At 52.3% G+C, this 14,997-nt stretch overlaps 1 protein-coding gene across 3 annotated transcripts; it reads right to left on the bottom strand.

Moving 5' to 3' along the window:
• Positions 1-753: 753 nt before the first annotated feature.
• Positions 754-14,642, bottom strand: PES1 (pescadillo ribosomal biogenesis factor 1). 3 transcript variants are annotated; one of them, XM_007082554.3, is made up of 15 exons: positions 14,466-14,642; positions 11,919-11,998; positions 11,003-11,156; positions 9,726-9,835; positions 7,220-7,391; positions 7,045-7,134; positions 4,375-4,491; positions 4,188-4,262; positions 3,878-3,964; positions 3,611-3,741; positions 3,109-3,234; positions 2,805-2,989; positions 2,183-2,349; positions 1,882-2,043; positions 754-1,255 (listed from the first exon to the last, which is right to left on the bottom strand). In XM_007082554.3, exons 1-15 carry the CDS (start codon positions 14,487-14,489, stop codon positions 1,172-1,174), a joined length of 1,764 nt encoding a protein of 587 aa, XP_007082616.2. In that variant the 5' UTR covers positions 14,490-14,642; the 3' UTR covers positions 754-1,171. The 3 variants fall into 3 exon arrangements, with proteins under 3 accessions (XP_007082616.2, XP_042817540.1, XP_042817539.1); XM_042961606.1 differs by lacking the exon at positions 14,466-14,642 and adding an exon at positions 14,184-14,321 and having other exon boundaries at positions 1,882-2,040; XM_042961605.1 differs by lacking the exon at positions 14,466-14,642 and adding an exon at positions 14,184-14,320.
• Between the last annotated feature and the right edge of the window lie 355 nt (positions 14,643-14,997).

Genomic DNA, 14,997 nt, shown 5'->3' with positions numbered 1-14,997 from the left:
GGGCCCTGGGTTCTCTGGTCCCTCTGCCAGAGCCTGCCAAACTCTGTGGTCTTCCCCCCTGCACACGGTGCAGCCACTGCCCAAAACACTTTGAGAGAGACTGGGCACAGGCCAAGGCCCTCAGGTGCCGACTGGGGGGACATGGAACCCCATCCCAAAGCCACACTCCAATACCCTGGCCCCAGCTCCTGATAGCCTTGAGCACCGCCCTGAGCCCTGGTTTCTGGCCCTGGCTCTGCAGTGGGATCCTAGCAGTCTAGGCAAAGGCATGTTTCTCCAGGCCTCAGCAAGGGCACTGTCAGGGTCAGGTGGGAAGCTGTAAGGCTGTCCCAGCAAGGGTCACAAGTCAGACTGGTGGCAATGCCCACACTGGGGGTTACTGGGTAGTTCTGACCATGAGCCAACAAGGTAAAGCTAGGTACCCCTCAACTCAAGCCTCACAAATCCTTTAGGCACTGGCTTTCACCTCTGGTCTTACTCCAGCAGAAAGTTATAACAATCACAGTTGGTATTTATAGAGCACCTTACTTTCTAGACCTTGATACTAAGTCTGCATAACATTATCACTGAACCTTCCTCACCTACAGCACTCCTGGCTCCCCAGAGAGGCTCCAGAATTTCTACCCCTAATTTACACACAAGGAAGCAATGTTTACAGGGGAAAAGTACCTGGGCTGGAATGTGAACAAAGGGTAGACTCCACGTCACTAGGTGTCCCTTCTCCAACCCCAAGAAGGCTAATGGGACACAGAATTCAATCATTCCAAAACTCCAGCTGTTTAATAACAAATGCTTCCTCACCCTCACCCCAACACAGCAGCAGGAAAATCACCAGTCCAACCTTGCAGGGAGGGGTGCACTACAGAAAACCAGGGAACAGGGAGCAACTGGTGGGGGGCTGGTCCTGCCCCCCATGTCACTGATTCCTGGGAGCATCAAGTTGGGCTGGGCACAAAGGCCTCTCCTCTGCCCAGCCACCAGCAGGGAGCTCCATCCAAGGGAGGCTGGGGATCCAGCCAGAGAGCTTGAGAGGAAGCCAGGGCTGGCAGGGGGAGGAAGGGGATGAAAAGAGAAGAGACTCTGGTCTGCCACCAAGCCTGGGTCCTCTGGCCTGCCTGTGCCAAGTCCAGCTGCCAGGAGCGGGCCTCGCCCATCAAGAGGCTGCCACCACTCACACGGGCCTGGCCTTCTTGGCTTTCTTCTGAGACCTCACAGCGTCGTCGTGGGCTTTCCGCTTCTCTGCCAATTTGGTGGCCTGTGAGGAGCAAAGGGGGATCAAGCTGTGATTGTAGGGTACTTCTCCTACTCAAGGCCATCCCTTAAAAGCAGAGCTTCCACAGAAACTAAAAAAGCAAATTACCAGGAGAAAAAACAATTATTTGAACCACCTCAGGTCATTAAACATGCCTTTACCTTTGCCTTTATGACTCTATTATGTTATGGGCCCACAGCAAGTTAGTAGGATCCCACGTTCCTAGAGCCAGAGGCAACTGCCCCATTTACCCTTCTCCTTGGGAAAGCTGAGTGCCAATCAAACCTTCACCAGGCTGCTGGGGAGGTGTCAACCTGGAACAGTAGTCTTTTCCCCTGGGGACCATTTGGCAATACCTACTACAAAACACACATAGGCCTCTCAACCTGACAATGACATGCCTAAGAATTTACCCTGCAGAGACTTCAAAGGGATGCGCTCAAGGATATTTTCTAAGAATGCCTCAAAATGAAAAACAATCCAATCCTATCAGCAGGTAACAGGCCACTTGCATAAGCTACAAAAGGGATGGAATCAGCACAGAGGAGAGCCAGCTGGCCCCAGAGTTCACATGTGCAGCCACATCTGGTGGCCATACCTGGAGTCTCAGGCAGATGGCAGGGACTCACCTCTCGGATTTTGCGCCTCTTGCCAAACATGATCTTGTTATAAAGATACTTCTCCCGCTTCTTCATCATCATGATGGCCAGGCGCTTGGCTTCATTCTCCTCCTCCTGGGCCAGCCGCTGCTTGTCCTCCAGCTTCACAGTGCCTGCCATCACTCTGGGCTTCTGGGGACACAGGGTCAACACTTGCAGATGCCCCACCCCCACCAGTCCCCTGGCTCTTGCCCTTCTGGCCCAGGGCTGGTACCAAAGATGGCCAGTGGAGCTGCTTTCCAGACTGCACCCCCAGTCAGCTTCCCAGTACCTTCCCCTCCATCCTCTCCTCCTCCAGGGCTGTCAGTCGGGCCTCTTCTTCCTTTTCTGAACCGGCCTCCACATCTTCTTCCTCCTCCTCTTCGTTTTCTCCCCCTTCATCACCATCACTATCATTGTCTTCCTCTTCATCCTTCTCTTCAGATTCATCCATACTTCCTGTAAATAACCAACGACTTCTGAGCCTGCTCTCCTCCTTGCAGGGTGAGAACTGGGGCCAGGCACCACATTCCTCAGCCATGAAGACATTCCAGATACGGTGCAGGGCTGCCCCAACCACAGCTCCTTCCGGCACCTCTCCCCACAGCCCCAAACACCTTCAGAGGAAACTCAAGGCGCCTCCTCCTGAGCTCTGCCACCTCCTATATAAATACTGATGACAACTTCCAGACCACTCGTGCTCAGTTACTCTCAACATCAACAGGTGATCATAGAATACAAACGTTGCCTTCTCCTAAGCCTTACTCCAAAGGTAGGCTTAAAGGGCTTTGTGCCCCTGCTGCCCACTCTCAGGAGTTTGCTATCTTTGTAGCCAAGAAGGGAAACAAACAGGTGGGGCCGAGGCCAAAACCAGCCTGGAGGCACCCATCCACCCCATCGCCTGGCCCACTCACCTGGGTGCTCTCCCCGCTGCAGGGCCAGCAGCTTCAGCTTCTCAGGAGGGATGTAATCTCCTTCCTTCTCTGATACGAAGGGTGAGAGGTGTGGAGGCAACTGCACTCCAGGGAAGTAGTCCGCCACGGGGAGGAGGAGCCGGGCATTTACACAGTCAAACACCCACTGGGGCTGCACATAATACCTGGTGGTGGAGACAGGTCATGGAAGCAACCGGAAGCCCCACTGCATCTGCGCTTGAGACAGACCTCTACACCCAGAAACCCAAACAGGAGGAGGAAGATGAGAGCCTTGGGGGCTTACCTGCCAATAACAGGTGTCTGCTGCCCAGGCCGGTCCACAATCTGGTGGGTGATGCAGGAGTCTGTGACATCATATGTGGCCCCAATGCACAGAGACTTGTCCCAGGACACATCCCCCCCAAAACTCCTACAGGCACAGGAGGAGCCCACAAGAGTATTCAGTATGAAGTGGCTGTCCTGGGACCCACTGGCCCACAAGCTCACCCTCCCGGGACACTCCTGTCCCTACCCCACACCAGGATCAGCCCTGTCGTCAGGCTAACATATCCAGTGCCAGCCCAGTGGAGGCCTGCCCTAAGCTGGTGAGAAAGTGGTGTCAGCTGCCCTCTGACAAGTGCTTGCCACGTACTCCAGAGTGAGCCAAGCACTCTCCAAGCCCACACAGGTGAATCTGCACAAGCGCCCTGAGGGGTGGATGCTGACACCACCCTGATATTACTGTCGGGCATCCGGGGCGGGACGCAGCCCAGAGTGTGGCAGAGCCAATGCCATCAGCTTCCCACCTGATGACAAAAGCCAGGGCCTCGCGGGGCACCTCACGGTTCAGGAAGAACTTCAGGCCCTCAAAGAGCTTCTTGTGCTTTTCCTGCGCCTCCAGCTCCTTCCTGCGGTCCTCCTCCTGTGCTGTCATCTCCTGCCACAAAAGGGGCCATGGCACCATCAGACCTGCCCACACCCGCACTGGAGGGCAGAGGGCGGAGATGGTCCTCAGCTTCCATCTAGGTCCCTCAGTCCCAACGCCCGCCACTACCCCAGCACGCAGTCCTCACCCCATCAGCAGGAAACTCGTCCACCTCAGCCTCCTCCTCCACAGGCACTACCATGCGGGCCAGACTGGCACCAAGGGCCGCCAGTTTCTATAGGAAAGAAGCAGAGCTGTTGCTTGCAGGTGGGAGATCTTGTCTGCGTGCACGGTCAGGGTGGGGAAGGTGGAGCAGCAACAGTTCTGGGACATCAGTGGGCTTGCGTTGCAAGGGCAAGCCCCGAGCCCACTCATCTAGCCATGCACAGTCCCACCCCCAGGCCAGGACCCACCCTTCTGAGGGGATACAGGGCCAGTGCTCTGGAAGCTTCTCTCACCTCCATAGAGCTCTCAGAGTCCAAGGCATAGGTGTCCTCACTGGCCTTCACCTCTACATGGGCCTGACCCTCCAGCTGCGAGGCAGGGGGAAGATCAGAGGGAGAAGATGCCACAGCCCCCTACATCCATGTGGGGAGAAGGGCCACAGCCCCTGCACACTGAGAAAGACCCAGGCTGGGGTCCTACCTTGGGCGGGTAGTGCAGGTTGATCGACTGGTAGAGGCGGAAGTTGACAAAGCCCAGTAGAGTGGTGTAGAACTCGGTGAAGGTGGCCATGACCCTGTAGTCAACATCTGTTGGGTGCTGGGGGGCACAGAAGACCCATTGGCAGTGCAGGTGCAGGTACAGGGGAAAGACAGCACGGACAACCCACATGGGGCAGGGGACTCCAGCCTGCCTGAAGCTCTACCATGGTAGCCCTGCCTTCAGAGCTCTGTTCCATGAGAAGGAGCCATGTGGCATGTTCTACCCGGGAGCATTTTGGCTGAGGCTCTGGACAGGGGTCCCAAAGGTTAGGGGCATCCTGAGGTCAGTCCAAATCCCTGAGCCAGAAAGGGGGAGATGAAAAGGAGAAAAGGGAAAGTTCTGTCATGCTGCTCCCAGGACTGGATGGAGCTCCCCTGCCCCTGCCCAAACTCCCCAATCATCCTATAAATCCCAGCTCAGACCAGACTTCGGTCACAGAGGTGGCCTTCCAGGCCAGTCTGGTCACAGCTCATTCCTATGCATCAGTCATCCCATAATCTTCATTAAATGTCTTCTCCAGGCCTAAGCTGCTAGCCTCTCAGAGCCCCGCCCCATCGCCAGTCCAGCTGGGAGAGGTGGCCCTGCAGCAAGCAGTCTGTCACCCTGGGTGGACAGAACTCAGCATCCTCAAGCCTTGGCAGGAGGGATGGAGACTCAATTCAGCAACTCAGCCCCAGCCCCAAGCCAGAGACAAAGGCACAACTTAAGGATCCAAGATAGGGTGGAACAGCTGCCTGGCTCAGCCCCAGGAAGCTCTGGAGAAATGATGGGAGAAAAGCTGCTTGCTTGGGGCAAAGGCACACAGCTACCCTCAAGAGCAGCCAACCCAGCAAGTAGGGAACATCAAAGGACTCATCTTTGCCCTTGAGGAGTTGATAAAGCAAAACACGGAAAGGATCTGAAAGCCAGAAAAACAGCCTCGTCTCTTGAGCAGCACTGCCCCCAACAACCCGGGAGGCTAGCCCAGCTCTGCTGACCTCCGGGACCTGGATGGCAGGATATCCCGAGCAATGTCAAAGTTAGTAGTGATCACAACGTCCCTTTTTATGCTGGCCATGCCTGTGACTTTGAACTGTTTCTGTATCTTGCCACTGGGCAGTGTGAGTGTGAGGATGCAGGGACCAAGAGGTACCCCACCTGTCCCCCTACTCACACCTCCATCCTTCCAAGAGCATCTGAGGACAACTCCATTCTGAACTGCATAGTGCTGAGCAGGGTCCCTCCAACCCCCTCCCCCCCCCCCGCCTACTGCCTGCCTGGGTCGTACTTTGAAGAGCCCAGCACTGGCTGCTCAGGGAAAGAGGACACAAGGGCCTCAGCTATGACCCAGGACTGGTCCCCCATTCTCCTGCTGAGAGGAAGTAGCAGTAAGCTGGCCAGGGAGGAAGGAGGAATGGGCAGTCTGTTCCCTTCCCCCAGGGTCAGCTGTGTGGAGGCTGGCCTCCACAGGGCCCTATTCACTACCCAGAGGACATACAAAGACCAGTCTGAGCAGCACGGGGGTGGGACATCAGAGAGAAGGAAGGAGAGAGAGGGCCAGAGAGGAAGGAAGCATGGCAGGAAGACAGGGAGGAAGGAGGACAGAAGGGAAGGAACAAGGAAGAGGGAAGGGCCAAAGGCTTTGGCACACAACTGCCTTGAAGAGTGGGAAGAGGGGATTGCTGAGGACCAAACTGCCTCTTACCCATAGACTGCAGCGTACCCCCAAACACCTCCACTGCCCTGTGGTCAGAGTGGGTTCTGGCCTCGGACCCCTGCCAACCCAGAGTAAAGGGGAGGAGCCCAGACCCCCAGCTCAACCTGGAGCACCCGATAACTTGGCAGGTGAACACACTGTCCAGCCAGGCTGGTGCATTTGCTGCTCAAGGCACAGGCAGGAAACTGGGTCAAATGCAGGCCCACAAGATGACAAGTCAGGCAGAGGGACAGCCTGACCGAGACTGTGGAGGGGAATAGAGGCTAATGCTGTCCCACGAGGAGGCAAAACCAGGATTTCTGTGGATCCCTGCCAAAAATTCCCAGTTTAAACCAAAATGAATAAGTAGTACCATGTGCTAAAAGCTTCTCATGTGCTCATCCTCCTCCATCTCTCCCAGTCCCCCCAGCCCTGGGTAGCGGTCAGCGGAAGCTGAGGAGTTACGCAAAGCAGCCTGGCCAAGGTCTGGCAGCCACTAGTGGCAGAGTGAGATGACGACCCCATGGGTCTGAGGGTAGGGTTAGGCTCATCCAAGCCTTGGCAGTTGCTCACTGTTCACTCAGCAACCCCAAAGGGCCAGGCACTTTGAAAGATTTTATTTTTTCTTATATCCTCAGGACAAGGCTTAGAAAGTGGAAGCACATCAACTGAGGCAGAGAGAGGTGCAGAACATGTCCAAGGTCACCCAGCTGGAGGATGCTGGAGACAGGCTGACTCCAGTTCTTACTATGATGCTGTGCAGTACACTCCTCACCCCACATCCTAGCCCCGGCCACACGCAGGAACCCAGCACATGCTGGACTATGCAGGACAACAAAATCCCCCACCCTGCCCAAGTCCTCATCTCTGTGTAGGAGCCAGAGAAGGAGCAATGGCCCAGCACAGGCCCCTGCCTTCCCCATGAGCATACTCACATCATGGGAGAAGGCATACGGTGTGATCCACACGATGGGCTGCCCCAGCACTTCAGCCTGGTAGTAAATGCCTTTGATGGACAAGAAGACCTATGGGGAGAGACAGTGTGGTGAAAAGGGCAGGCAAAGGAGGGAGCTGGGCGGTCCCCCCTTCCCCAGGAGGCCCTGGGCTTACCTTGCGCAGGGCACGGGCAGCAATGACATAGTGCATAAACTCCACAGTGAGCCGGCGGCACAGCTGAATGGTCTGCACGTGGCACTTGCCAGTCCGTGGGAAGGTGGAGAAGAGGAAGCACATGGAGAGGGCGTCGTCCAGGTCCCGTAGAGCGTCTATGAATGTGGGGTACCTGCAGGACCAAGAGAACAGTGCCCAGAGGCTTTGTCACTCTGGGTTTCAAGGGGGACCCTGAATCCCTTGCCCACCCTGTTAGTCACCCCAGAGGCCCCATTCCCAATCAGGCTTTGCCACTCTCATCTCCTGACCACAAAGTTGGGCAAAGCCCAGGGGCCTGGCAGTGCCAGCTTCCCTATAGCCTTGGGAGGAACCATGGAATGAGGAAATGCCCACTTAGCTCTGAGGACCAGAGAAATCCCAATGGAGGTTCTGAAGACACCCACTGCTCACCAGTCTCCACCTGGACCCATTTCTATTTGTGGCCAAAGAGGGTAGACCGAGTCAGTGGCTCGCTAACTCTTTTTCAAGGTGGAAACTGCAGTTCAAAGCAAATATATCTGGATGTCCAAAACAGAAAGCAGAAAAATGTGATGCTGACCTAGTGGACCAAGGGGGAGGGTGGGGCCTGCCCACACTCAGCAGCACTTACAGCTTGGCCCAGCCACAGGTCACCAGAGTGGGTTATGTCTTGTGCCTCACCACCCAGACCTCTAAGTTTGCAGAACCAATTAGAACCAGATGATAAAAATGCTGGAATTTTTTCCATCCTGGGGCAGGAAAAGTCAGAGCAAGAAAGTGCCTCCAGGAATCCTGTGGTAAATTAGGAAGCTGACGAGAATGAGCCATCCATGGCGGTGGAGGATCCACTACGGCACATCTGCCCTGCTGAGGGATGGGGGCCTGGGTCATGGAGAGGACACTGGAGTACATTTAAGGACACCTGGATTCGTCCCAGCTGTGACCCAGAATGGGTCCCTTTGCCTCACCCAACCCTAGTGATATCATTTGGAAAATGACATTGTTGGAACAGACTATTGGTTTAAAACTGGGCTCCTGCAGCTCCCTGGAAACACTTGGGGACAAGTGGACAGACAGGGCCTCAGGTCTCCCTCCCCCAGCCAGAGTGGTTGTCAGGGCCTCTGGCACCCTAACTGCCTTCCAGGAAGTTTTCTTTTGAAGAAAGGGTTCTGCTGCTTCAAAAAGGAACTCTGAAAGCCACGAGACCAGAGGTGGCCATAGTCCTTCCAGGGCAACACTCCTTGCAGGTTCCTCAGGAGGAACCTGCCAATCTTCGAACCATACCAAGATGGAAGAAAGGCTGCAGGGGCCTCTCCAAAGACAACAGGAAGAGAGGCATCCGGTTTTCTTGTGTGGAGGTGGGAACCTCAACTGGCCCCCTCTGGTGCCTCAAAGTTTTCCTCTCTACACCTCATTGACAAACCCACCAATCCAGGGCCTTTGTAGAAATAGCACCTGAGCCACCTGTTTTTTTTTTAACCGGATGGTTAAGGAAATGGGGGTGACACACACTTGGAACACCACAACCACACGGCCACCTGGTATGGGCATGAATCCAGACACTTGATTTTTTGTATGTGTAATTTTACATTTGCTCCACACAACAGCTGTGTGTCACACACAGGACAGGAGCTATCGTCTCTCTCTGAGAGAACTTGCTCAGAGCAGGAACTGTTCTCAGGCCACCCAGGCTGCAGAGCTATAGTGAGGACACATGTTGGGCTCCTAAGCCAGGGCTCTTCCCATGCTAGCCCATGGCTGGCCTGACTCAATGAGCCAAGTCCATCCAGCCTGGAACTAAGTGTTCCCAGGCCATCAGCCCCCAAGAGAAAGCAGACATTCACTAGCCCAGAATTTCAGAACCTTACCACTACTGACAATTTGGGCCAGGTTGTTCTGTGTGGTGGGGACTGTTTAGCAGCATCCCCGACCTTTACCCATTAAACACCAGTAAGACTCCTCCCCTGCCCCCCAAGCCCAAGTCACAAGAACCACAAGTGCCTCCAGACATTGCCAAATGTCTCCTAGGGGCCAAAACTGCTTGGTTAAGAACCACTGACTTTGTCAATGGATGAGTGGGACTGCTGAGTAGGCTGGGCAAAAAACACTTAAGATCAGAGGCAGCCAGCCATGTCTGCCAGGTGTGACCATGTGCCTGGTGTGCACTCCCAGAACTCTGGCTCTCGATCACCACAGGGCCTATACACCTGCTGTTTCCTCTGCTTTGACCAGGCTTCCTTTGGCTGGCTGAAACATCTGCCCCCAAAGACTTATCTGACAAACCTGTAACTAACATATGTCCCCCAGATCCCTTTACACTGTTAGCATCCCACATGGCTCTTGCCGTGACTTGCAATCATTATAGCAATTTGTTTGTTTGGTTGGTTTTTTTTTTTTTTTTTTTGGTCGGCTTCCTCCAAAAGGATGCCAGCAACATAAGCAGGGTCCTGGTCTTAATCCCAGTGCTTGGACTGAGTCCCCAACTCACCGCTCCTTGACAATGTGATCAAGTTTGTAGTTTGGTTTGTTGTCCTTCAGACGCTCTACCGTGTTCCACTCACTCTTCCCATAGGCCTTCCGGAGCTTCCGGACGAACACCTGGGCGACAGAAGATCACTGATACTGGGACCAAAGGCTCCTGGAAACCCCTCTTTCATCGAAGAGGGATGCATGGGGCAGGAGGGCTCTCAAGGCTTTCTGAAGCTGACCACAGCTGTCTGTGCCATCTGACCCCCTCAAGCCCAGGATGTATAAAACAGCAAACTCCAAAAAACATCAAAACTGACCCACACTGATAAGCAGAGCCAGCTTGCTGCACCTATGATGGATGACCAGAGATAACCACTTAGAAGGCTGACTCCTCACATTTACATGAAAACATGTTTTCAGCTCTATTTTCCAACTGAGGCCAAGTGACTCACCAGCAAAGCAGCTCAGGGCCAGGAAGGCTGGCCTTCATTCTCAGCACCAGTCTGCACGGGCATGAAGCAAGCCACGGACCCACATATGGGGCTAGGTCACACAGGAAAATGCAGCCGAGGCCAGGCATGGGCCCAGAAGGTCCTCCAAGCCAACTGATTTCTTCCCTATAAGTACTTTTGGTCAGGCCTGCCCTTGGTGCTCTTCAAAGGCTCTAAAGCTGCCTCTGCTAGTGTCGTGAACAGCAGCTCCAAGACAGCCATTTTCCACAAGAGGGCCAGCAGCAGGCGCTGGCCAGTCTCCTGTAGCCACCAGGCGGTGCCTCACCCTTCCTAGCACAGGGCCTCAGCCTGGCCCTGCAGCTCAGTGAAGGCTTCAGTAACAGTAGTCTACTCTCAATTACCTGCATTTGGTCTATGAGGTTTCTACTTTCCCTGTGGTATTTAAGCATTTAATAGTTTCTATTCGTGGAATAAAAAGCTTGATCTCCTGGGAGCAATTCCAGAACGAATTCGAAAAGCAGCGGTTTCTTTGGGCAAAGAAGAATACACAAAAAAAGCCGCTCAAATAGTACCACCTTTGCTTCAAAGGCAATAAATTTATTCTTCCAAAAGACCCAGGGGAAAGGTACAACAGGTAAAGCATTAATCATTTGCCAGGTTCTGTGCAAATGATTTCCACACATGTGATCTCATTTGGTTAATCCTCAAGACATTCCTTTGAGGTAGAATTACTTCACCCTTCCATAGGCTTGCTCAGAGAGGTTAAACAATCTGCCCAAGGTCATGGGTGGTGGGTCACAGAGCAGCGATGGACCCCATCCAGACACTAGAGCCTAGGCCTTACCTTGTACTCCCGGAACTTGTTGACAATAGGTTCGTGGAGGAGGAACTTGATGTCTTTGAGAAGGTAAAAAGTTCGGGCTGCTGTGGAGCCCTTGTTAACCTTCTTCTTATGTTTCGGTTCATGGGGATAAATGCCCTTCAGGATGCACAGCCGCCTGGTAGATAAAAATTATTCCTTCTGTAGGTAAATGTACTAAGCACTGGCCACATCAGGCCAGCAAAACAGCAGTGAACAATGAAAATGGGGGCCTTGCCCTTAAAGAATTCACATCTTAGTGCAGGATCTGACAATCCCAAGTTCCCCCAAAACCACCTAATGTAGACTGTCACAAGCACCAGAAAGGAAACAATCAGAATGCTAACAGGGGCCAGATGGCAGGTATCCTTTTTTCACAAAGGGAGTCAGGAAAGGCCTTGCTGAGAAACTCACACTTCAGCCATATAAAAGGTAGAGGGAAAGGCATCCTAGGAAGGACAGAGGCTGTAGGAGCGAAAAGTGCTGCGTGACTAAAAGTGGGCCATGTGGCAGGGCCCACAGGCTGTGGAAAGATATGATTTGACTCTATGAGGAGTTGAGAACCCCTAGGTGCAGGATCAGGGGTCTCTTCTGCCAGAACAGAGCGAATGGGTGACAAAGACCCAGCCAGAGAGTAGCAATGCCTTGTACCAGTGGACCCATTCTGATGATTAAGGGTGGCATGACCCATTCTCCAGCTTCCCTAGAGACCACACCTGGCAAAGCACAGCTCACTTACAGCAAAGCCAGATGAGGAAGAGAATGAGAAATGTCAGAATTCTGGACAGTTTGTGGTGGCACAGGGAAGATAGGGATGTGGCTGAGTTTTCACCATTACTGAGCATGATTCATTGCTCAGGAACCCCCGTGGCCCCCTTATGCCACTCCTCTCCAACCTCACCTGAAGTCGGCCAGGCTCAGCTGCAGCTTCTTCCGGGCTTTGTTTCGGGTGATGTAGTTGGTGGCAGAGCCTCGTTCATACTTGGGGAGAAAAAAACCCAAGTGACCATTAGCAATGATTGCAGTGATGGCATCAATCTCTGGGCATGCCTCATGCTAGGGGCAACTATCACTGTGCATAACCAGCTGATAGGCTTCTGGGACAGGAAATGCTACAGGGAAGGAGTCCACCTACCTGAACAAGCTCTCCTGTACTGTCCTTGCAGTACTCAGCATAAAGGACACACACATCTGCATGATGCTGGGGACCGTGAGGTTGCTATGGATCAGGTGCTATACCAAAAGCACTTAGTAGTGGCTCTAAGTATTGGCTACTTTGATCAGCAATTATTTTATTTAATCCTCACAACAACCATGGCTTGTGTCCAGGTCACACAGATTTTTAAGGGCTGGGATTCAAACGTAGGTCTGAGTCCTGAGCCTCAGTGCCTAATCCCCTAAACTGGTTTTTTCAACTTTTTCACTATAACCAACCCTTACCACCAGAAGGCTTTTTAGACCTCCCCCTTAATCATCCCCTCTCACAGCCCCACGAAATATTAATACTACAGACATACCAAAGATCTGTTTAATGTGGTATTTTAGAGGGCCACAAACCATTGAAATATCTAAGATCCCTTCAACAAATTTTTGTTCCTTTGGGGGTGATATCTGGTTGAAAATGCATGCCCTAAGCCAAAAAACCTCTCCCCTCCATCATTCATTCACTTAACAGAAAATAAGAGGATCTCTACTATGTTTCAAATATTAAGCAAGATGCTATGAGAGCAAGGAAAACAAAAAAGGCCTGGTCTCTACCTGCCCCTAAGGAGCATACTGTCTGATGCAATCATGTGGATGTCTGTAGTGCCAAAATGCTGCCTCATGCTCATATCTCTGTATTCCTGATAAAGAGTAGCAGTTCAAGGTACCAAGCGTGTCCTTTCCAAACAAGACCATCCTCTGCAGTAAAACAGCAGGGACCTGACGGCCAGGTCCAGCTCTAAAGAGATAAACCTATAGCCCCTCAAGAGGTTTATGATCACCCCCCATCATAAAACACACCTTCATTTATTCTTTCCAGACATCGTCCACTGGGGACACAAAGATGAGCTTCAGACTGTCTCAGAAAGTTGGGTTTAAAAGTGTTTTCCATTACATATATGTCTGTCATTATGCTTATCCTTCTAAATAGCAAGTGGATAAATAGTTCTCACGTGGGATGATTTTACTCCCTGGGTGTGTGTGAGATGGAGGGAAGGGAATTAGGCATTTTGGGTTGTTGAGTGGCACTGGCATCTAGTGTGTAAGAAGTCAGGATGATACTAAACATCCTACAATGCACAGGACATGTCTTTCCACAACAAAGCATTATGTGGCTCAAAATGGCTGTGAAACCCAGCTTTATAACTGTCGTGACTTGTTTACATATCTGCACCTGTGCTGCAAGGAAAAATTTTCTATCTTAAATCTTTGTGATTCTAAACACTAGCACTTACTGGTTGTTCAACAGTGTATTGGGTTAAATATAAACAGGCAACAGAAACTTTCAATCTGAAGAAAACACAAGACAACTACATCTTCCTCACCTTCATCCCTTCCCCCATCTTTTCATACCACTAAGGTGATTCTCCATACGGCAACAAGAAACCCTTGAAAAACTGTATCGTGGTACTTTCCCTTTAGCTGAGTTGTACTGCACTTGGAATAAAATCCAAGCTCCTCACTGTGGCTCACAGGCCTTATACATCTGGTCCCTGTCTAACCTCAACCTCACCAAATGCCATTCTTCCCTTCCCTTGGTTTACTATACCCTAAGCCATCTTGATGTCTTAATTCCTCGCACACAGAAAGCTTTTCCCACCTAAGGGTCTTGGCACTGAGTTTCCCCTGCCAGGTTTGCTCGCTAAGCACTCCCATGGCCCAGAACCCATGTGAGATCTTCTGAACTTTCTGATTGAGGCTTAAATGTTGAATAGGAGAGACCTTCCAAGACAACACCAACTAAAGTAAGTAGTAGCTTTTTCTATCCACCAGCCTTATCTTTCACATCACATTTAACAATCTGTGATTGTTTTGTTGGTGTCCACATCCATTTGTTTACGTTTCCCTCTCCAATGTCAAGGGCAAGTCTAACAGAAGAGAGAATAACAAGTTTTGGAAATGATAAACTTGACCTAACGATAAACTTCTCATAATGTTTATTACTGTTTCAGTAAACAGTTACCTTTCGACCGGGGCTGCATTTGGGGTGAAGCTTTGCTTGGCAACACCAACTTTGTTTTACAGCCCTACTCCAAGGTTCTTTCCTGAACTTCATCGGACGAATAGCCGTCCTCGCCCATTCTCGGACCCCATCTCGTGGCTGTTTCTCATTGCGCTGATCCCAGCCGTTTCTGTACGCATGAAGGGCTGAGGCCGGGAAAGGCGCAGTCCCCTGGCTCCGTCGCTCCCACCACCCGCCCCCCGCCCCCCAGCGCCACCCCGCCTGGTCATATGCCCCACTTACCTTCTTCTTCTCTAGGCCTCCCATGGCTCCACGTTGAAGAGTCTACTAGCGCCCCGTGGGCAGACGGCGCCACTTCCTCCCGCAACGTGCCCCGCTTAGGGTCCCGAGGCCCCTACGCCGCTGGTCTGCGCGGGCTGCTCGATGAGGTGCCTGAGCGAGTCTGGGGAATTATTTGACTTTCCTCCTCGAAATTTACTACTGAACTTTCTGGAAAAAAAATTCACTGAGACCTCTCTTTAGAGTTCTTTTCCATCTGTGGACCTATTTTAGACAGTTTTAATGTTTCAGCGAACGCAGATTTTCAGGCGTTTCTATAGACATCCTGATGACGATCGCTTGACTTTATGAGCCCCGTTGCATGTTGGGATGGAGGGAGGCGGAAGGCCCTGCGGCTGCAGCGCAGTACCTTCTGGGATTCCAAGGACGGCTACACTCTGAGGTGCGTGAGCGGCAGTGGCGTTGTCCCGGTAACGGTTGCTAGGCGTCGTGGGAACTTGGGAATTTGGCCTCCGTGGAGGAAAAGCCACCGCCA

This window comes from Panthera tigris, chromosome D3 (genome assembly GCF_018350195.1).
Source record: "Panthera tigris isolate Pti1 chromosome D3, P.tigris_Pti1_mat1.1, whole genome shotgun sequence".
NCBI classification, from domain to species: domain Eukaryota; kingdom Metazoa; phylum Chordata; class Mammalia; order Carnivora; family Felidae; genus Panthera; species Panthera tigris.
The sequence above is the reverse complement of the archived record's forward strand: the minus strand, read 5'-3'. Positions and strand labels throughout refer to the sequence as shown.